This window comes from Antechinus flavipes, chromosome 5 (assembly GCF_016432865.1).
Source record: "Antechinus flavipes isolate AdamAnt ecotype Samford, QLD, Australia chromosome 5, AdamAnt_v2, whole genome shotgun sequence".
Lineage (NCBI taxonomy): Eukaryota > Metazoa > Chordata > Mammalia > Dasyuromorphia > Dasyuridae > Antechinus > Antechinus flavipes.
Window position 1 is genome coordinate 110260114 of NC_067402.1, and position 24936 is coordinate 110285049.

Genomic DNA, 24936 nt, shown 5'->3' on the forward strand with positions numbered 1-24936 from the left:
ACTTACTTGTCTGTATGATTTTGGTACTGACATGTCCAAAACAGCAGCAAATGAAGCATATGCCATAACCAGAACTCTATATAAAGAGACTATCACTTCTTAGCTTTCTGACGTTATTTCATTTTGTGCAATGACAAAAACAGGACTGGCCTTTTTCAATGCCATATCATGTTGCTAACATACTAATTTGCTGTCAGTTATCACCCCTGCCTGTCCCCCATGAGAACAGATATCCCTCTCAAGAGCTTTCTTTATTTTCTGCAGCTCACTTAGCAGCAATCTCCTTATTGTTATTAACAACTAATTATTTTAGGTGCAATATTTTTTAATTTGCTATATTCCAAAAACTTCAAAAGCTTTACTCACTCAACCTATATTGCAGTTTGGGGTTAGGTATCAGACAAGATTATAATAACATTTGCCTCTGTGCTATGTCATTAGCATCATCCTCAAATACTGGTGAAAAGTACAGAGTAGGAAAAATCATACATCTCCAGTTATTTACGAAGTGAAACAGAGAAGTAGTGTCCAAAGAGGGATATTTTGTTTTAAAAAGTTACAGAAATGCTTAGTAGAGTCACAAGGAACTCGAACACTCTTTCCAGGGACAATGACATACTTGATTTGATTATGGTTTCACAAGTGGAAAGAGAGGAGGATTTACTTGGTAGTGCCATGGCACCTGATGGAATAGTCAGAGACAAAAATGAAGCAGGGGTAACGTTAATCCTGATGACTAAGGCAATCATGAATCAGCACAGCCCAACAGGAAAAGGTCTTAGTGTCATGGAGACTTGAGAGAGTTAGGGAGTAAAGTTTCCCAAATATACATTCACACTATTTTCTCTTGATAACTTTCACATTTATGTGAATGAGACTTATCTTCCTTGCCACCCATTCATCACGCCACCATCTTTGATTCATATCCTCTTTATCGCCTATCATTTATTAAATTCTATTTATTTTTTCTTTGAAATATTGATCAAACCTGCACTCTCCTTTACAAATATATATGCCATATTTTAAAATTACTGAATGTTTTAAGATGTTTTTAAAATATTCCCTTAAAATTAAAAAAAACCCTACAAATCAGGACACATTGCCAACCACATTAAACACACTTATAAAACTAAAAAAAAAAAAAAAAAAAAAAGATTGAATTATGACCTTCAAATGATCAAAAGAGGCCTTGTGTGTGATTTCTGAACCTTCAGAGCTTCTTACCACCATTTAACCTTGGCAATTCAACCCTTCTCATTCAAAAGCACCATGTTGAGAGAAATACTCACTGATTCTTTCATTACCAGAATCCATTCAACTAATGGAGATTTTATAGGTCAAATTGGAAAGAATATTATAATAGCAAATTTTTCATTGCCTTTTGCCTCAGAAGGTTTAAGGTTAAGTCACAAAATATTAATATCTGGAAACTTAGTTTCTAAGCTTTGCATACTCAAATTAAGGTCATAATTTAAATTCCCACAAATAAATACTAGAATTACTTTAGCCAGTATTTAAATGCAATCCATCAATGGAGAAGCAGCTAGGAAGAGAAGTAACTCATTCCCTCTAAGACACCAAAGCAGCAGTAAATGAAAGCAATCTGTGCTCTTTGCAGATAAGCATTACATAAAAACAAGGTACCTGGGTCATATCTGTTCCTCTTTTTACTAAAAACAAAAACCATCCCTACACAATGATAAAGAGTAAGTAATTAGATATAAAATACACAAATAATAATGCCAGAATTTATAAAATTTAGAGCTTAAAACAACAAATCGTAGGGGTTCGTTAGCTTAATTGCCTCATTTTACATTAGGAAACTGAAGCCCAGAAAGAAAGTGGTATTGATAAACACTACCATTATCATCATGACCATGCCCACCCCACCACCACTACATAATCAGTACCACCATCACCATCATCTTCATCCCCATCATCATCACCACCATCTTTACCACCATTCTCAGAGTAGGTAGAAAAAATTAACTTAGAGTCATGAACACCTAGTTCCAATCCCAAGTCCAATGCTTATTAACTATGTGATCATGGACACATAAGCTTCAGCTTCACTTGTAAAAGATGGTAACAAAAATACCTGTAGCACCTACTTCACAGACTTGTGAAGCTGAAATGAGCTCATGTATACAAGCTCTTTGTAAACACCAAAGTACTATGTAAATGTCAGTCACTGCTGCTATAGCTGTTGCTGTCCCTAATAGAGGTGGATTCTAAGTGCTAAATTCAGTGTGGTTCTTGACCTTGAGATTTAGGAGGATTTAGGAAGGAGGAAGAACACAAGAAGACTGATAATCCCAATCATGGCAGTATATCAAAGAAATGACAAAGAACAGGTGCCACAGCAGCTCTGAGGAAGGAATGATATCACATTTAGATTAATTTGTGAAGTAACAGACAAATCCTGAATGAGAATAAAAGGGAAGTCCAAAAGTGTGAATGAGGAATCCAGGGATTTTTGGTCACAGAACCAACCAAAATACAATAATCACTAACTTTAGTGGCCACTGTATTATCAATAAAATCAAAGTATTATTCTTATAAAAAAAAACCAGATATTTGTATTTTACAAAATAGTTTTTTTTAAATAAATAAATAAACAAATAAAAGTATTTGTAAAATACCCATGGAGAAATATCCGATTCCAAAACACCAGATGTAACATGCATTTTCCAGTTCCACAAGGCCCCCTCCAGCAAAAGTCGTCTGATTCAACTCCCAATAGGCCAGTCCACTCATAGTATCAAAAACAGTACCAACTCTAACATAACCAAAGGCTACTATCAAGGTAGGGAGTAGGTGCAGAAGACCCTATGAGGAAGGAGGGGCGGGGGGGGGGGGGGGGGGGGGGGAGGAGAAAGCTGTGTCAAGGCATCTACAGGAAGATGCAGATGCTTAAGGCAACCCTTTTACAAAAATTGCCACCAAATGAATGTGTTATCAAGAACTTGTGAGGTGAAGTAACATGTGGAGTACAATCACACAATTAGAATAAACAAGGAGGACAAGAAATAATGTCTCATCTTTTCTTGTCATGATTTCTTGCAGAAGATGGAGAAGGGCTCTAGAAAAGAGTGTACTTTAAAAAAAAAAAATTTAATGATCAACAAAAAACATAAAATAGTTCATTTGGAGCCCTCTGGGCCAGCATGAGCCCAGTGTTGTTCATCTGACTATACAATACCAATTTTGAAAAACTGCCTCAAAAGAACTATGTGTGATACATACTTACTTCCCAAGTTCATTTCCCTTTGTTAGAAGAATCTAGTAAAATCCCTTTAAGTAAATGGCAGCATGACCGAGAAATATTAAAAGCAGAATTGGGAATGAGGAGTCTACACATTCAGAGGAAGAAGCCTGTTTAACCTAAATTCGGTGTAGGATTTTTTTGGCTTCATCTGAACAGGGAGCCAGGTGTAACAGGTTGTTTTCTGAGTCACATCTTGGTTCAATGATTTTCCCAAGTTCACAGAACTGTAAATATTTCGAAAAGTACAGTTTGAACTTGGACTTTCCTGATTCCTGAAACCAGTCAGCCTTTCCACTACAATATGTTGCTTCTCAAAGGTGAAATGCTAAATTTAAATTTCATGGCTTAGTTTTGCTAACGCTAATGGTAATAATGTGACAAATGATAAAAAAAAAATATGAAAAGATGTATAGAGAAGTTTTAGTTCCTTAAAATAGTGACAGACAAAATACAGGGTATATAATATACTATAACAATTTCTATAAACCCAGTACCTAACAATTCTGAAAGAAAAAAGGGGGATTTATTTTTCTAATTTTTTCTTTAATGGGCATTGCTTTAATCTGACTAAATCCATTAACATTTCCTGGGCTGGATATCCATTTCAAAACTCTCCAACCAATTAAGCAGATGAATTCAAGAGTAAAATGTTGACCTTTATTTTGTAATGAAGACCTAGCAAAAGTTTCATGTCAATGTACCTCTGGTTCAGTTACTAAAAGGAAACTCAAAGAAATCAATCATCACTATTTTTGAAACTGGAACCAAAGGCTATTTTGAATCAAATGAGCTAAAATATTTTCCCATATAAACAACATGGACTACACATAATTATAATTAAAGCAACACCAGGAAATAAAGTTACCTATTACCACATGGCATTTTCCCCTTTCTTAACATATTCACAGTGCCTGACATATAACAAACACTGAGAAACAGAATTCAATTAGCTAAGAGAGATCTGCCTCTGAGGTCTGAGTTCCCTCCCTGAATTCACCCCTGACATAATGGTTGTGTGACTCAAGCTAAATCACTTAACTTCTAAGTACCACAAGCAATTAAATAATTCAATAACCACATTCAATACATATATATTAAGCACCTACTATGTGAAGAATAGGCATTGAGAATACAAAGACAAAAATGAAACAGCTCCTACCCTCCAGGAACTTACATTCTATTGGGGGAAACATGTACATAGATATTAAATACAAAACACATAAACAAAGTAATTTCTGAGGAGAGAACCCTGCAAACTGAAGGACTCAGGATAAGCTTATTGTAGAGATGCAGCACTTGAACCCTAACTTTTTTTTTTTTTAAAGGCAGGTATTCTAAAAAGGAAAAAATAAGTGCATACTTTGTCTAAGGCACAGAAACAGAAGGTAAAAATGTACTAGGAACATTCAAGAGATCACTTTGACTAGAATGCAGAAAGCATAGCAGGCATGTATAAGGCTGGAAAAAGAAAGTAGAGTTGGATTGTGGAGAGTGCTTAAAAAAAATCTGGAGAGTTTTTGCATTTTGTTTTATAGGAGGAAAAGAGAGAGACAGAGAAAGACAAAGGCAGAGAGAAAACTACAAAGGCAAACTGAGGCAGAGACAGAGACAAAGACAGGTGGAGACTGAGGCAGAGACAGAGACAGAAACAGATAGGGATGGGGGAAGAGCCATTGGAGTTTTACTGTCAAGATGTGCTTTGGAAACATTGGTTTAGCAATTGTGTAGACAGTAAAGTGGAAACAAGAAAAGCAACAGGAAAACTCTTAAAATTATATAGGTAAGGATCCAAAATAGGGCAGCTGTCATGTGAGTAGCTACAAGGGATAGGATTTGAACTACATAGTGGAGAGTGGAATGGATGATTCTTGACAACTGATTGGAGATAAGGAAGGAGAAAAAGTTTTAAGATTTTAAATTGCAGAATAGAGGAAGTTTTGCATTTAACAGAAATTTTCTCATCAGCAACTCCCCATATTGATATCATTCTAGTTCATTCTCATTCTCTCTCTCTCTCTCTCTCTCTCTCTCTCTCTCTCTCTCTCACACACACACACACACACACACACACACACACACACCCATACAGATATACAAAATGCCCACACAGCTGCCATAATATGTTTACACAGGCATCCACAAACAGCTATGCTGCTGATGGATAAACTCTCCTAGCTACAATACTTTTCATCTCTTTTGAAAAAGAGGTGTGATGATGCTCCCTGCTGATACTTCTTCCATTCCTATAAATGCTATCTCCTTGGCCCAAAGCTCAAAGAGTAAACTGGAGAGAAGATGTTTGTTTATTATCTGTATGATCTCGGGAAGTCATTTAACCTCTCTGGGCCTCAATTTCCTCATCTGTAAAATGAGGTGATGAAATTAGCTGGCCTCTAAAGCTCTTTGAGGGCTCTAAATATAGGATCCTAAATCTAGAACCACAAGGTCAAACATATTTCCTAAGGGAAGCATTCTTGGTTTCTAAATGAAAATCCCTCGAAATTTCAATAAACCTTCCAGCTCAATTCCCAAAGCATTTTGTTAAGCATCACACTGGCAAGTAAGTATACTAGGTTCTACAGGCATGAAGACAAAAATAAAGCAAAAATCCCAGTCTTCTGCCTCAACTTCTAGACTGGAAGGGAAGCACAATAAGCAGGAATACAGCAAGTCAAACAAAGGAAAGCAATGATGACAAAAGGTTGATGAGAAACCTCTTGCTTACTTTCTCTCTAACCACAATATTTCAGAATTGGAACTAAATTAGAGAAGAAGATGTCTTAAGTTACTTTACAGAGCAGGAATCTGAAGCCTAAAATAACTCAATTATTTGCTGGCTTCCTCTCTAGTGATCACTTGCAGCCAAAACAGCTTTCTGGGGATGGCCAGTGTCTGCAAGCAAAGTGACCTCCTGTAGTCCCTTTAAGTAACCCGAGGGTGACTAAGAGAATTCCTGAGGTTCTAAATCAGCTCAGGGTGTGCAGATTTATTCATATCAAAGCAATGGAACAAATCAAATATTTTGGCAACAAAACAAAACAAAAACCTAAAGACTGTACATTTCAGCTATTACAGGGAGGTAGGGTTAAAAGGGCTCCCATATTATCTAATAGTTATGGTTTTAAGCATCAATGATAGCCGGACTTAACTGCCAATATGTCTAGTCTGCAAACTAATTTAGGGGAAAATATTTTAACTTTAAGCTTCACAAGCTATCTCACATCCTTCAGTATATATAATCATCAGGTTCTCTATCTAAGCAAAACATCATCCAGTGATAAAGTCATAAATATTGCACCAAAAAAGAAAATCATGAAATTGATAATTACTTTCTAGAGAATTAAGATCCCCAAAATAACTAGCCACGTACCTAGCCAACAAAAATGAGAAACTGAGCTTAGACAGTCTTCCTCTCATATTCCTCTCATGTGGCCTAAAACACCATAGGAAGTTAACTTCACTTCCAAAAGAATGGTTGTCTATTAAACAGAATGTGCAAAGACTTCTAAATAACCTTGTTCTAGATTTGGACACAGAACAAAAACTGCGTTTGTCTCCTGAAAAATGCCCTCCAGGTCACAGATCAGAATCATTTGTCTTTGCAACTTTTCTTAATTTGTCAGCAGCTTTTAGGCTCCCTGTCTAGGAGATTAATTTTATCATCATTAAACATTCATGCAGCATTTGACATACCTTAAATGCCTTAGCATGATTTTTATATTTTCTCTCCATGTGAATTAGTTTCTAAGGAAACTAAGGTATTGAAAGGAAAATTACTGGTCCAGGGTATCATTGTTTGTCTTGAAAAGGAGTGTAGCCTAAGGGATAAAATTGGAATAAGGAAATCTGGGTTTGAAGTCTGTCTCACTTATTTTCTAGCTCTGTGATAACAGGTAAGTTAAACCTTCAGAATCAGAATTTTCTCATTTCTACAACTGGGATAAAAATACCATACCTATCTCACAAGGTAATTGTGAGGAAAGGTCCTTGGCAAATCTTGAGAGGCAGGATGGGATAATAGAATGCACAATGGACAGTCAAGTCAACAAACATTTATTAAGTACCAAGTATGTACCAGGTACAGCATTAAGCACTGAAGACACAGAAAAGGAAAGACAGAACCTTGTTATCAATGAGCTCATATCTAATGTAGGAGGCAACATACAACCAACTATGTTCAAGGAAGATATGTATAGGTGAAGATAATCAACAAAGTGAAGGATCTGGAAGATTCTCCCTTCTGTACCCAATCTCACTGGCTGCTTCCCTAAATATACCTGTGCCCTCAACTTTAAAAAAAAAAAAAATCTCATTTTATTCAAACATTCTCTCTAACTATCCTACTTTTTCTTTTCTCCTTTTTGAGGCTAATTCTGTGTAAAATCAGTTCCTTCATTTCCTTTCCCCTCACTCTCTTTTTAACTCTCACAAACTGACTTCCCAAGCTCACTAGTCAACTGAAATTGTTCTTTCAAAGTTACCAATGATTTTTATTGGCCAAATCTAATGGCCTTTTCTTAATGCTCATCCTTCTTGAACTCTCTATAGTCTCTAACATTGTCAATCACCTTCACCTGTAATATTTTTTCCCTAAGTTTTTATTGAGATTGTTTTTTTCCAGTTCTCCTCCTACCTGGATGACTGCTTTGTCTGACTGTCTCCTTTGCAGAATCTTTGCCCACATCATGCCTGCTATCCAATGGAGAATCCCCACTGCTCTGTTCTGGGCTGTTTCTCTTCTTCCTCTCCCCCTGCTTTCACTTTCTGATCTCATCAGTTCCCTTAAATTCAAATATCCTCTCCATGTCATTCATTCTCTAATTTAGTTAAGTCCAGCCCTAACTTTTATCCAAAGCTCCAGATTAACATTTCTAACTATCTATTGGATATTTCTTAAACTTAACTTGTCCAAAAGTGAACTCATTATCTTTTGCTAAAAATTTTTTCTCTTCCAAACTCCTCTATTGGTGTTGAAGATACTACCAGCTTCCTAGTCCATTAGACTTGCAATCTGTACACCATCCTTGATTCCTCTCCGTCACATCTCTTATTCAACATAGCCTCTATCTGCCCCCTCATTCCTCTGACACTAGTACAGTTCTTTGTCATTCCGAACCTATAATAGCCTGATGATTGTCTCTCTGCCTCAAGTCTCTACCTATTCCAGTCCATCCTTCCCACTTGACTGTTAAATATCTTTCCAAAGCACAGGTTTGACTATGTCCCACACCAGCATCCTTCAATTGGTCCCTATCATCTCCAGGAACAGATTAAAAAAAAATCTATAATTATAATATTTATATTTTAAAATTATTACATTTATATATTACAAATACATATAAATATAAATTAATAAATTCTATTATATTATAAATATAATCTATTTAAATCTTCTAATACCTTATACCCCAACATCTATTCTGTGATCCACTGGGGCTAGTCTCCTTGTTTCTTACAACATACCTCAACTCTTAATCATGAACATTTTGACTTTTCATCTCCCATGCCCAGAACTCTCTCCCTCCCCCCATCTTTGCTTATGGGCTTCCTTCAAGTCCCATATTTTTCCACAAGAAGCCTTTCCTGACTTCACTCCCCAATGCTTGTTAGTGTCTGCCTTCTCCTGATTACAAGCAAGACTCAAAAAAAGCAAATAATGAACCCTCTGAAGTAGTTGCTTGTCTTCAAATTCATATCTTTTGAAGTTAGAATGATGCAAAATACATTGTTTCCAGACCAATGGAAACATGCATTGTTAATTCCAATAATGGGATCACTTCAAAGAGAATTCATTATTTGTACTAATCAAGGCCTCTGAGTTATGCTGGGCACATCTGGCTTGTACAAGTTTGTTTTCTTAGTTTTGTTACTACTTGTATCACACTGGGCAAATAATTTCCCCTCTCTGGGCCCCATTTCCTCATCTAAAATATGAGGGTGTTGGACTAGGTGGCCTCTAATATCCCTTCCTGTTCTAAACTCCTGACTCTATGATCCTTAAAGCACTATATAAACATGAGCTATTATTATTGGAAATCATAGTCTCCATAACACATAATTCACAGTCACTCCTTAATACAATCAGATATAAAACTCATTCCACAACAGCTATATGAATTATGTTGTCTTAAAATGGAACCATTTCTCCATCAAGTTTTGGATTTATTTTTCTAAGGCACAAGTAACAGAAGCATATACTTCATTCAAAGTGATCCTGCCACATCATTTGTACTGCATGACACAATGGGATGTTTTGTGTTTTCCAGTGAACCTCAGAGCCTCATACTTGAAAGTGTACAGTCGACAGGATGACAAGCATACCACCAAGTAGTTGACATTTGAGAAGGTGCTACTGTGGCTCTGAAGGCCAAGACAAGTGTTTCCATTATCACAGTTTCCAAAAGAGTGTAAACCTGAAAACGGAGAGCAGTGGTGTGAAGTCAAAGGACTGACACCAGGCAGGAAGAAGCTCTGACACCCTGTTTCTGTGATGGCCTTGTCTCCCAGCTGTCTGTCCTCAGACACAAATACATTGAGACAAATGAGCCTTCCAACCACAGGCTGGATCCCACCTGCTGGGAAGGCACAGAAAAAAAATGTAAATTCCATCATCAGCATCTTTTCAATACGAGGCAATGTTTTCTTTTCTAAAATTCACTCTGCAAAGGAATGCTTCAATGTTCTAGCAAAAGAAAAAAGTAATTCAAGAAAGTATCTTTAACTCTGTCCCCAAAATGTTTAACTCCATTAATCATAATGTGCTGCCTCAGTTATTTATGTTGTTTCATGCTTAGCAGCAGGTGTCTCATTCTTCTCAACCAAATATTTAATTTTCAAAAGTAGCTTATATTATCCAAAGAGGATCTTACCAACAGCTCCACTTCAGAATGAAATTGACTATATGTATAGTCTACATAAACATTTAAAACAATAAATTCTTCCCTGAATATTACATACAAACAGACTTTACCTAATTTATATTCCAGTCAGCTCCTAGTATCATCCTTTATGCCAGATCACCATTGCCATCAAGAAGAAAAAACTAGTAAGGAAGACTATCTCAAATGAAACTATGAATATCCCAGCACGTGTTCAACAGAACTGAACAGGCATATCCACTGGAACATTTGTGCATTTTCTAAGACACTAAGAAAAAAACAAAAGTTATTTCTTCTCCTTCTAGTTCTTGAAAACTAAAAAAGTGTACATTAAATTCCACCAATGTCCAAAATAACAGCTCAAGTCCTTTACAGTAGAAGAGACACAGTAGAAAAGTAAACTACTTTACAAGGAACTGAAAACTCAGTGGATGCCCATCAGTCAGAGAATGGTTGAATAAGTTATATTATATAAATGTTATGGAATATTATTGTACAATCAACAGGATGATTTCAAAGAGGCCTGGAGAGATCTACATAAACCAATGCTGAGTGAAGTGAGTAGAACCAAGAGTACACTGCAACAACAAAATTATATTGTGGATCAATTCTGATTGATGTGGCTGTTTTCAATGAGGTGATTCAGGCCAGTTCCAATAGACTTGTGATGGAGAGAGCTGTCTGTACCTAGAGAGCAAACTGTGGGCACTGAGTATGGATTACAACATAGTATTTTCACTTTTTTGTGGTTGTTTACTTTTTGTTTTCTTTCTCATTTTTTTTCTTTTTGATCTGATTTTTCCTGTGCAGCATGATAATTATGGAAATATATATAGAAAATTATACATATTTAACATATATTAGATTACTTGCTGTCTGGGGAAGGAGGGAGAAAAAATTGGAATATAAACTTTGCAAGGGAGAATGCTGAAAACTATCATGCATATGTTTTGAAAATTAAAAAAAAAAAAGAAAAGTAAACTACTTCCTAAACAACTTCAAAGAACTCAATGTTATCAATAAGATAGTGTTCCTTAACTCCAGTTAACATTTTTATAATCCTCCCTGTATACCAGCATCAAATAACTCAAGCCAAACATACTCACTTTTCCCTAAATACTTTTGTATATTCCTTCCTTCCAGGTGTCTTCTTATTCAAAAAGTGTTCTCCCCCTCTTCAATAGCTATGTAAAATTGATTACCCAACGCCTATTTCTATCATTCAAAGATTACCTCAAAAATCACAATTCCTCTTTGAAACCTTGCACATCAACAAGAAGAGATTTCTTCTTTCCCAAAGTAGCCAGAGTATTTATTTGGGAGTTACTCCAAAATGACTTGAATGTGCACCTGACACAATTAATGACCTTTCCATTTTGAATGCTCTCACTTGTGTTCTCATGACCCTAATCTCTTTTCATTCCCTTCTACCCTCTCAGACTGGCTCCTTCTCAGACATCTATGCTGGTCCATGATCCAAATGATGACCATATCAGTGGATTTTCCTAAAGGCTCTATCTCCTCCTGAGAGGAAAATCATAAAGGAGGGAAAATCATAAAGGAGGGAAAAGGACCTACATTTGGAAAAATGTTTGTTGAAGCTCTTTTTATGATAGCAAAGAATTGGAAAATGAGTAGATGCCCATTAACTGGGGAATGACTGAACAAATTGTAATACATGAAGATAATGGAATATTATTGTTCTATAAAAAATGATGAACATGCTGAAATTAGAAAGACCTGGAAAAAGTTACATGAACTGATGCTAAGTGAAACTAGAAGAACCAAGGAAACATTGTACACAATAACAGCAAGAAAATGTGATGATCAACTATGAAAGGCTTGATTCTTCTTAATGGTTCAGTGATCTAAAGCAATTCCAATAGACTTTAGACATAAAATGCCATCCGCATCCAGAAAAACAAAAACAAAAACAAACTAAGGAGACTGACTATAAATCAACACATGGTTCTTTTTTCTATGTTTTTATCTATCTCATGGTTCCCTTTTGCTCTGACTTTTCTCTCCCAACATGATTTATAAAGCAATGTGTATTAAAAATAAACAAACTTACTACAATTTAAAAGAAAAAAAAAGGCTCTATCTCCTACTCTCCCAATATTTGTCTTGATAACCTCACCAGCTCCCAGGAGTTTAACTCTCTCATAGTCACATATTAATACTTCAAGTCCAATCTCCCTCTTAAGCTTCTAGCTCACACTGACTATAGATCACTTCAAAGAGAGTATCTCAGAGACATCCTGAACTGATCCCATTTAGCTTTCTTTCTAAGCCCTTCCCTCTTCTAAACCTTTCTTTTTCGGTTCTAGGTACACTCATTTTTCCTGTCTCCCAGGTCTATGACCTCAGTATAATCTTGGACTCCTCACTCTTTGTCAGCTCACCTATGTTTATTGAATGATTTACTAAATCTTGCTTTTTCTAGCTACATATCTCTCACATTGACCCCCTTGTCTGAACTCACATAGTAACCTCTTTAGTCTAAGTCCTTATCACTTCTCACCTTGATTATTTCAACGGCCTCCTACTGGACATCCCTACATTAAGTCTTTCCTCATTTTAATTCATCCTACATGCTACTGCCAAAATAATTTTTCTTAAATGTAAATCTGACTATGAATGACTCCCTTACTAAGCCAACTCCAGTTATCTACCTATTGTCTCTAGGATAAAAAAAGTTTTAAAATGATGATACAATCTGACTCCAATCTTTGCTGAGCAATACTCTTCCTCCTGCACTCTTTGCTCTCAAACAATCAGGCCTTTTATCTTTTTCTCACATGTGATACTGCATCTCCACTACTGAGCTTTGGCCTACACCATCCCCCATGCCTGGAACGTACTTCCTCTCTACTTCACAGAGTTCTTCTCTTCTTTAAAGATGTAGCTCCAGCAATGTACTCTATATGAAGTCTTTCTTGATTACTTTCACTTGTTAGTACCTTCTCTCCTAAGCTTGTATCTAACTACACTTCATAGACAGGGCATCCCAAAAGTCTCAATATAGTTTTAAGCTTTAATAGCATAAACTAAGACTTTTTGGAACCCTGTATTTTTATTTATTTGCTTAAGGTCTATGTTGTATGTATTTATGTATTTTTTATTTCTGCATTAGGACAGAAGCAGCCTGCAAATAGGGACTGTTTCCTTCTTTGTACCTATATTTCCAGTCCTTGGAACCAGTGGGAGCACAAAACATAATTTGCTGATTGATTATTTGAAGGCACTGACCATGTCAGCTTTTTTTTCCCCTATATTCTACAGGCAGCTTATGCTCAATCAATGTTTCTTTACAGAAAAGCCTAAATATCTACTACTGCTCCAAGCAACTGAAGAACTGAAGAAAAGTGCTCTCTTGTTTCAAAACGTTTTATGAACTTGTAAGTAAAATCACACTTGACATGGGAGCTAAACTAGTAAGCAAACAGTAGACACAGATGAAATTTGGGTTAAATTCTGCCTAAATTGCTGATAATGGGATAAAGAAGAAAAAGAAGGAAAGTGAAAAATACAAGAAATGTTAAAAAGAATAAATCATTTTACAATATCAGAGAAATTATCCTACTTTTTAAAAAATGTGGAATTTGATTCTATGTTTAGCATGCTCACTTTGCAAATTTAACCTATTGTCTTTTTTTCACTGATCAAATAGTTTATGATAATATTATTATGAACAAGTTATAATATTTCCAATAAATTCAAAAACTGCAAGATTTTCTAAACCAGTACTAGCTCCTGGAAAGGTCTATAAGAAAATGGAAAATACCACATAATTAAGAGAGACAAGGTAATATATATAATTCTGCAATGGAAAATTTCAGCCTTTCATTTAAGTTTCATATTAATACCTTGTCCTATGTAATTTGAAATATAAATTCACAAGGAATGAACTATATAGAGAACTAGACAGATTAAACACACAATTCAAAAACTTTATGTTACAATTGGCTATAAACACAATATGTCATCAAAAACCATTTGTAAGACTGGTATGTACTTATGGAGATTCATTTCTTAAATATACAATTCATCATGCAACAAGGGAGCAATTATGTACTAATTAATTAATTAAAATCCTCCATATATCACTTATACATCTATAAGCCTATCAAAGGAACTTATACATAAGCTTATACTGTCCATAAAACAATGAGATGATCAAGCATAGTAATTACAAAATTATCTAAAAATGTAATGGATTTCTGTGAGTTAAAAGACATATACCATTTGAAAATCAGTAGTCTACTCATATGCAATAAGAAAACTAGATCATGAGAACTTTGGTAGTTGATAGATGTCCACGACAGCACTAGATTGCCTGATAATTAAATTCTCTTCTAAGCCTTTCTGCCATTAAAGATAGTATTTGGGAGGTGATACTTTTCTAAAATCTTATGCTTTATCACTATATTTTAGAAGGGAATCTCACCTGCAGAACATCTTGTATCTTGACCCAAACATCTGCCATATCATACAATTTGATGTCTTCATGCTGAGTTGACGGAGGTACAACAGTCTGTTGGAGGTATCCCAGGACCACAGAGTGTGCAGCAGCCACAGCATTAAATTTGTCAAAGAGAAGCTCCAGAAGCTCCAGAAGCAATCTACAATGCAAGAGAAATGGTTTTCATTCTTCTTCAAGGAAAAAAACCAAATATATTCACAAAACCTCTAAAACTGAAAGGTTCTTTATAGATTCTATGATCCAACTCCTTCATTTTACACATAATAAAATTGGATATTCAAAAAGTTAAGTTACTTAACACTCAAGTTCTATAAATAGTATATGGTGAGGCTTATAATAAAACTTCTATTCACAGAGTGTGTACCCTATCAAGCTCACATAGACATAAATGTTAGATGTTAAAACTAGAGACACTGTAAAGTGCAATAAATCAGGTTTTACATACAGTTGAAGCCATTGCCTTCCTATAAACTAGGCTCTTTCTAATGAATATTGACTTTTTCCAATGCCAATGCAATTTTATTGCCTACCACTTAAGCAGTAAGGTGCAACAACAAAAAAAAAAGCAAACCCATAACCACCTTTTAAAAAGCCTAACATTGACTCAAGCAAATTGTCTAGGTCACATACATTTCATTCACTGTAATTCATTAGGGCACAATTATTAGGGCACAAATTTACAAAAATAAAAATAAAAAACAGCTCAAGACACAAAGAGAAAGGGTTTTACTCAAGGTCATGAAGATAAATGGATGAAAAACAAAGTGTCATCTAACACCCATTAAACTGACAAACGTGAGAAAAGATTAAAATTACAGAATATTGGAGGGTGTGAAGGGAGCTCCCCACAAGGTGCATATGAATCAATCCAACTTTGCATTGATACTAGAAAAATCAAGAAACCATACATATTCTTTGACCCTATGCTATGGTTGGGTAAAGACAGAAAAGTCCCATTTGTGCCAAAATATTCATTAATAACACTTCTGGTAGTAGGGAAAAAATCATGAAATGACTGAACAGACTGTTATGTTACATAAATATAATAGAATAATGTTACACTGTAAGAAATAAAGGATATGGAGAATGTGGAGAAAGTTGAAAAGATTTATATGAACTAATACAAAAAAAAAGAAGTAAAACAGAATCAAGAGACCAATTTACACAAAGACCATAATAATGTAAAGAAAAACAATACTGAAAAATATCAAAACAGTAAGCAATGTAATGATAAAAGGATTATCAGTTTATAGTTACATAGAACCTTAAAGAAACTATCTTCTCCAAACTCCTCATTTTACAGGTAAGAAAACTGAAATTCAGAAGTGACTTGTCCAACATTACTCAAGTAGAAAGATGGGATTTTACCCCAGTTCCTATGACTCAAATGCAGTACTATTTTCCTTCCATCAGATGATAGTCTACTGGAGCAGAATGATTCTTAAGAGGCCAGTGGGTTGCTTTGTTTCGCTTAAATTAAACAAGAGGGATCTCTAACAAGAGATGGGAGTCAATGGTTAGTAAAAAATATATATAATATATATTTTTTTAATTTTTATCTTCTTTTTAAAAAAATAAAGACTACAAACAAAATTTTAGGTACCTCTTTTTATCTTAAAATTCAATTCAAGACATGGGTACATTTAAAAGTGGCCATCAGTCTCCAGTTTACTGAACAATAACTGATCCATTTCAGGGACTACATCGCTCTGTTGAAAGAATTAAGATCTACAGGTCTGAGTGTATAATAAATGCTTAATAGTAGGTACAAAGTTGCTGCTTAATAACTGCTTATTGACTGTTAACTCTCATTGTCAAAACCTGCAATTTTGTGTATTATATCCTTTCCTTGCTAAGATTCTCTGGGCATTTTTTTTTCAGTGACCTTAATTTCTAGGTTCTTAGAAGGTTATCCTAATAATGACATCTTTGAAATAAAGTAAATTGTCCATACCACTGTCAGAGTTCTACTGGCTGGCCCCCCAAAGCTCTCTTTATATCATCTATCCTCTGCCACAGAACAGTTTCTTCTAGAATATAACAACTGACCATCTCTAGCAGAATTTAACTCAGGACTTTCATACATACAAAACAAAACCTGCTTCTCTAACATTAACTATGTACTTTAGCCTTCAGTGATCAATCGCTCTCTGCTGAACTATAGTACACTGTACCCAATTATTACACATTGCTTTATGTTATGGTGATTCATACAGAAGTCTAAAACATAATGCTCCTTAAAGTCAGGAGTCATGACTTACATAGGTCTCTCTCAGAGCCTAGCACAGTGCCTTGCCCATTGCTCAACAAGTATTTGTTAAATGAATGAACAAATGAATTAAAAAAATAATGACAGAGAATTATAGGAAATATTCATTTGTAAAATCTAGATGCATAGTTCCTGAAAAGATTTATAAACCACCTGAAAAGTAGAAATGAGAGCAAGAGAGCAGATCAGAAGTGTCAATTAACAAGATTTTATTATCATCCATAAAAGGCCATAACCACAAGCTCATCAAAATGTACAGCAGATAATCTGGTCCTATGGCTTCTTTACTGCCCAATTATTGTAATTAATGTGACAATGCAACAGTCCATAACTACCTTGTGATAAAACACTAACTTACATTTGACATTGTAATTTAGAAGAAAAAGAATCAATGGAAATTTATATATTGATCTACATTGCATATGTACATATATAAAATAGTATAGGTGACCAGTTATTCTAACCTTTCAAATAACAGGATTTTCTTTATCCTTTCCAGTCTGCAGCTGATATTTACACATATTTTTTTGCATCCCTTATATGTTGTTGAAATGTTCTCATAATGTCATCCAATGGGAAAACAGATGAGAGTAAGGTTTCTCAGGGGTAAGTTCTAAATTGGGAACTAATTTGTACAACTTAAAATCAATTTCAAATATTATTTGGACCCAGAAAACATTATACTAACCAAGTAAGGCTACATTTGCACATAAGATCAAAAAGAGTAAATGTAGTTTAAAACAAAATACTTCTAATGAAAACATTTGTTTAACATCATGTAAAGAGAAACCTTCCTATAAGGTGGGTAGATCCCCTCATAGCGACTTTCTGAGAGGACACAGACAAGAGTTCCAGGGAATGGTCAAGAACAGATGGAATGAAAAAAAAAAAAAAAAAAAAAAAAGAACAGATGGAATGTAGTCTCAGTATCACAGAAGAGAAGGGTACCCTGCAGTATGTTGACAACATCTAGCTCCCTTCCCTTTCTAGCTGCTACATCACGAAGAAGCTACAAGTAGGTCACTGCACTGCAACATGACAGACAAGACAGCCTGATAATGAAGGCTAGAAACTCAGAAGATCCAGATCCAAGTCCTAGTTCCATCCCACAGCAGTTGCTTAACTACCGATGATGAATCACTTCATTTGGAGAAGATAGGGATACTGAGAGAGTAAATGTCTGACCAGGGTTGGCCATTTCTGCTCATTTCAGCCAAAGGAACCTCATACCACATCAACCACCAAGTCCTACCCAGCAAGAGAAAATCTTCAGAGCTCTTACATAACAAGGAGATGATAACTATTTTTAAGCACATATCGGATCATCTAAGTAAAAAGTGACAGCTTAATAGTATATCATCTCCTCGATTGTGAGACATGAGAGAGACATGGAGACGGAGGTAAACAGAGACTGGGCAGAAACAGGGAAAAGAGGGAAATATAAGACAAAGACAGAGAAAATGTATCATTTTCAAAAAAATGGAAAAGACTAGGGATGATATTATTAAAAAAAAAAAAAAGCCAGCAAAAATATAGCAGCAATGTCTAAATATTTCTAAAATATCTGTATTGGGCTTAGAAAGACTTACATGAATTGATGCTGAGTGAAATAAGCAAAACCAAGAGATCATTATATAATTCAACAACAATACTGTACGAGGATGTATTCTGATGCAAGTGGATTTCTTCGACAAAGAAAAGATCTAACTCAGTTCCAATTGATCAATGATGGATAGAATCAGCTATACCCAGAGAAGGAACACTGGGAAATGAGTGTAAACTGTTTGCATTTTTGTTTTTCTTCCCGGGTTATTTTTACTTCTGAATCCAATTCTTCCTGTACAACAAGAGAACTGTTCGGTTCCACACACATATATTGAATCTAGGATATACTGTGACATATTGAATGTGTATAAGACTGCCTGCCATCTAGGGGAGGGAGCAGAGGGAGAGGAGGGAAAAATCGTAACAGAAGTGAGTGCAAGGGATAATGTAAAAAATTATCCATGTACATGTACTGTCAATAAAAAAGTTACCATAAAAAAAAAGAGAGAGAGAGAGAAAATATCTGTATTGACAAAGGTTTATACATGACAGGTAACCCTGATGAAGATTTAAGAAGGGAGAAGACAAGATTTTAATAAATAGTTTTTTGTAATTGACTCCATCTTTAAAGTCATACAATCAAATCAGAAGTGTCAAGAAAAGAATATCTTAGCGTTGATTATTTATTGATTTCTAAAAAGGCATTTGATTTGGAGTACAATGTTATCTCAGCGGTGTTTCTCAATTAAGGTCTCTTCCATGTGTACATAAGAATCAAACAAAACATTATGAGAGATGTGATAGCAGAAGTAACTTTATTCAATGATCCCATAAGTATTGATATCAAATAATGTTTTTAATAGGAAGATTATCTATATCTATATCTATCTATCTAAATCCACATATAGATTTTTCCACCAAAGGATTTTTCTAGTATTACAAATGTTCCCCCATAGGATCCAACTATAAGAAGGATTATTCGTGGTAAAATTGGGGCTCTCTCAATGTTACTAATCCATGACTATAAAGTATTTATTTTTATTCTAACAATGCCACTGCTATATTTTTGTGTCATGCTTATCTTTCATTACTAATAAACTTTTTGGTCTTCATAATACTAATAACTTTTACAGCAATACATTTACAGGATCAGAGTTAAAACTAAGAAAGAACATTGGAGGTTATCTGGGTTAGATTGGAAAATTTTAATTGAGTGACCTTTAAGGGAGGAAATGTTGAATGAAGGTAGTAAAGGGAGAATCTAGAAGTGACTGTGAGAGAGCAAAAAGTATTCCAACTTACTATCCAGTGCTTCAGAAGGAGAGAAGGTTTGGCTAATGATTGAGAGAATGATTGCAGACGCAATGTTATCACGGGGAAGACAAATCTCAGTGAAGGATAGTAGATAGGAGTCTGAAAGTAAGGGGTCCAAAATAAATGGAGATTTTTTTCATTATGGTATGACAATTTCATAGAGCACAGTGGAAGTCGTGTTTAATGGTAAAGATAAAAATATCAGTAATGAAGAAAAAAAAGAAAAAGGACTATAAAACAGCAGGTGAAAAAGAAAAAGATGAGAGATGAAGCAGAGGAAATTGAAATAAAAATGGGAAGAAGAAAGAAGAAAAGGATAAGGAAAAGAGAAATCGGAATGAGAACAGACTAATAATAATTCCTTATTTTTATGATGTTTTACAATTTTCCAAATAATTTCACTTTCATTGTCACAGTTGATCTTCATAGCAACCCTATGAATTAGAGTTTTATCACTTACATATATCTATATGTATCTCTCCCTCCATCTATCTTATCTAGCTATATGATCATGAAAGCTCATGACATCACTAAATTAATTTCTCAAGGTCATAGACCCATTAAGAGCAGCATGAGGGTAGTAGACTTGGTTTCAGAAGAGACTTGAGTTTCAGTACCATTTCTTATACTTATTAGCCCTATCATTACTTCTGAGCTTCCATTTCCTCATTCGAAAACTGAAAATAACACCTCAGTTATAACAATCTTCACACAGTTCTTTTGAGGATCAAAAGAGTTAATCTAACATTTTTTTTTTTTTTTGGTAACCTGTAAAGTATCCTATAAATGTAAGCTATGATATGATGTACCTGTACTGGCTATTAACCGAGGTCTTATGGTTTTTCTTATTACACAGTGCTGATTCTTGGGAGAAGAGTTAAACAAGGAAGATTGAGAAGCCAAAAACTTCTTGGTATATGACTTCTCATTAGATTACAATATAGGTTTGTTCCTTCCTTCTTTTCTCCTTCCCTCCCTCCCTCCTTCCCTTCTTTCCTTTTTCCCTCCCTTCCCCTTCTTTTCTTCCTCTTCCTCCTCCTGCTTCTCTTCCCTCTCTTCCTCCTCCTTTGTCCCTTACTCCCTCCCTCTGTCTACCTCTCCTTTTCCCTCTCTTTTTCTTTCAATCTTCTTTCCCCTTTCCCTTCAAACATTGCTATTGTGGTCCTACTGGCATTTTTAAAAAAATAATGTCATCCCTGGTCTTTTCCATTTCTTTGAAAATGATGCACTTCCTGCTGACCTCATCTTATCTCTGCAGCTCTTTCACATAGTTTGAGAATTTATAACCAAGTAACTATGTCACCTCCAGCAAACATTTCTTCTTTAGAAACTCAATCAGGTGCAACTAATATTTCTAGCTCTGCCTTTTCAAGATGCAAGATTGGTAAAATCTCTTCTTTAGTAGTTTTTAAGATATATTTTATATATTCAGTAGTTACATATTTATTCAAGATAGTTGAGGTATTAAAGAATTGATTAGCAAGTATTTGTTAAGTGCTTATTATGTGCCCTGAAGGCAGGGGTAGCAATCTTGATCTCAGACAAAGCAAAAGCAAAAATTGACTTATTGAAAAGAAATAATCAAGGAAATCACATTTTGCTTGAAGATATCATATACAATGAATTAATATCAATATTGAACATTTATGCTTCAAATGCCATAGATACAAATTTTTAAAGGAAAAGTTAAATGAGTTATGGGAGGAAACAGAAAAAAGAACTATACTAGGAGACCTCAATTTACTTTCTCTCTGATCAATCAAATAAACCTAAGCATAAAATAAACAAGAAAAAATTTAAGGAAATGATTAGAAAAGTAAGAGATAACAGATCTCTGAAATAATTTCAGTTATGGTGAACAATATAGTTTAGAAGAAAAACATTAGAAGTAAATAAAACTAGTTAAGAAGTTGAAGGAAATGACTAAACCTTGAACTAGAATTGTTCAAATGGGAATAGGAAGAAAAGGATTTTGTAAAGAAAAGGTCAAAAGTTTTAATCTTGAGACAGCTAGGTGCCTTAGTGGACAGAGGGCTAGATTTGGAGAAAGAAAAATGTTAATTCAAAGTCCACCCCGAACACTGTCTCTGTCAAAAGCCTCTCTTATTTGTTTCCTCATTTGTAAAAAGGATTATCATAAGGATCAAATAATATATGTAAAGAGTTGTTTTGGGGTATCAGGAATGGTGAGTTTGTAAATGTTGAATATGAGACAAATAAGAGACAGAAAGAGCTAACAAATGGATAGAGATGTACAATTGGATTTCAGGAGGGAAGACAAGGCTAGAGATTTAAATTTGAGACTCATTAATTTCTAAATATCAGGTGAAGCAATGAAAAATAGATCTCCTCTTCTCCCTGTCTCTGTATGTCTCTATCTGTCCCTTTCTGTACCTCTCTGGCTCTCTCTAAATACACACACATACACACACATACACACATACATGCACGCACGCACACACACACCCCTACACCCCTCTGACCAAATTTAGGGAGAGATGGAAGAGACAATAGTGGAAAAAAAAAAAAAAAAAAAAAGAACAACAACAAAAACTCACACCAAAAAAATGGGAGGTTAGGGGGTGGGAGATGAAAGCTATAAAACAAGGATTATATCCTATCATTAAAATTAAGGGGGTGGGGGAGGAGGAGTTAAATCAAGGACATAAAAATTGTGAAGTCAAGGAAAACAGGGATTTAGAAAGTCACTGGGCTTGGCAATTAGGAAGTCTCTGGTGATTATAGGGAGAGCAATGTAATTAAAGTGACAGATATCAAAAAAAACTATAAATGGTTAAGGAGATATTTAATTGTCAAGAAATAGAATCTGAGCATGTTGACTACTAATTCCAGAAAAATTTTAAGACCATGTTCTTTCCTTAAGTAAATAATAATGATGTACTATATGCTACAAAACAATATTTCATACAGGACTACCACTAAGGAACTCACTTCTTTTATCTAAATATTAACATATGAAATATATGGTGTCTCCTTCCACTAAAAAAAATAAATAAATAAACAAAAATAAATAAATAAACAAAAACCAGACAGAATGGTAGAAAGGATATATTTTTAAGGAATATGTGTCACTGATTAAAAAAAAAAAAAAGCAAGAGTATATGATCCAAACACACTGTGAAAAATGCTTAATATGTAAGGTAAGGAGAAAAATTCCCCTAAATCTAAATTTAGCACACAAGGAACTTTAAATTAGTCCTTTGGCCAGAAAATGCAGTGCTGCAGCCAAAAGTATGTCGGACTTGGTCATGAAGCAAAGATATACATGAGATATAAATCAGTTCAGTTCTGCTATGTACCTATTGAAAACTTAATTTCAGGGTCCTCTACTTTCCTATTGACAGTCAAAGACAATAACCAAGGAGTTTTCCTCTACTGCCAAATCCATAAATGTGCAATAATACCAAATCCTGAGCTCAGGTCTTACATGATAATTACAAAATAAACTGATTATAAATATCCCATGAAACAATGGATTCAGCTATGCCTCCCATATATATATATACCATATTATACCATCAATGACGCTGACTACTCGGTAGTTATTTTCCACTTTAAAAGGAGTATATGTCACTAATCATTAAAAGTTTATAATACTATTTTCAAGTGTCCTGAGTTTTCTAATAGCAACAATTCAATAATGGGTATTTAAGTTAAAAGGGAAGAGACAATATAGAAATGTAATCAGCAGCCACCATCTCCACTCAGAAACAGACAAGAGGAAATACCTTCTGAGAAACAGAATGAGATATGAGCTCAAGTCACATCTTGGTTCTAATCTGAGCTATGCAATTAATTATTTGTGTGATTTGGGGGATGTCACATAACTTCACTGGACTGGATTTTCCCCATTTGTAAAAGGCCAGAATTACACTGGCTGACCTCTAAATCTCCTTCCTGCTCTAAAATGTGAAGGAAGAATCAATGAAAGAGAATTCAAATAAGCAAGGTAATATAGTTCAGACATAGGAATAACTTTTTATGGCTCTTTTAAAATATTACTAGACTAACAGAAAAAAATTATTCAATTTTCTTTCCTAAAGCTGTTCATGAATATAATAGACTGGTATTTGTCTGAAACAGTTTTGGAACTATCACCTGAATGAAAAGGGTTGTATGGACAGCCTCTAAATCCCCCTCTAGCTCTCTAAAAGGGCATCCCTGAAGAGAGAAGCACAAAGGTCTCTTTTCAGCACACTCTTCTCTCTGCCTCCTTTTCTTCCTTCAATATATTTTACTACATTATAACAGCACAATTCTATAGTAGTCAAGTTTAACTTAGAGTTTAGTTAACCCTTTGTCACTTTAGCTTTTGTTCTCATATTAAATATCCCTTCTAGTCTCTACAGCAATAATTTTAAAAGAACTTGCATATATTTACATTGCATTCTCTTCAGAGCTCTACATGCCTCACAGCACTTTGGAAGCATACCATACCATAAAGCAGGGGTCCTCAAACTTTTTAAATAGAGGGCCAGTTCACTGTCCCTCAGACTGTTGGAGGGCCGGACTATAGTAAAAACAAAAACTTTGTTTTGTGGGTCTTTAAATAAAGAAACTTCATAGCCCTGGGTGAGGGGGATAAACATCCTCAGCTGCTGCATCTGGCCATGGGCAGTAGTCTGAGAACCCCTGCCATAAAGCATCCTGTGTTAAAGGTAATGAAATTGAGTCACAAAGAAACCAATAGATGTTTCCAAAAATCATGTGGCAAATCAGTGACTAAACTTGGGAAATAAACCCAAGTCCCTACACTTTCAATGACACTGCTCTAACTCAGAGTCTACAGAGACTCCAGATGAGTTAAAAAAAATTTTCTGAAGGCCCCAAGGTCAATAACTTGTGAGTTAATGTGAGTTAGTTTTATTCGGTTTCACAGCCACAGATTGCAACATTAATCATAACCAATCATCTCACAAATGCCTATATCTAATCACAGTGCAAACTATGTGAGAATGAGGATAGATGGAGAGAAATAAGTACATATTCTAGGAACACTGAACAAAATAATCTTCACAATTATAAGAAACATCCTGGTTTAATGGAAAGAATTGTGGCCTGAGGAAGAGGCCTAGTCTTCTCTCCATCCATCATCATTCATGTGACTTCTAGAAAGTCATTTAATTTCTCTGAGCATACAGATGTCTGATATGTG

At 34.9% G+C, this 24936-nt stretch overlaps 1 protein-coding gene across 4 annotated transcripts in view; it reads right to left on the reverse strand.

The window, feature by feature from the left end:
* The window catches only part of EXOC4 (exocyst complex component 4), a 931688-nt gene that overhangs the window by 790885 nt on the left and 115867 nt on the right, over positions 1 to 24936 (reverse strand). For all 4 annotated transcript variants that reach the window (XM_052001552.1, XM_052001551.1, XM_052001550.1 and 1 more), the window contains exon 7: positions 14597 to 14771. In XM_052001552.1, coding sequence (XP_051857512.1) covers positions 14597 to 14771 — 175 coding nt within the window. The remainder of the gene's footprint in view (positions 1 to 14596; positions 14772 to 24936) is intronic.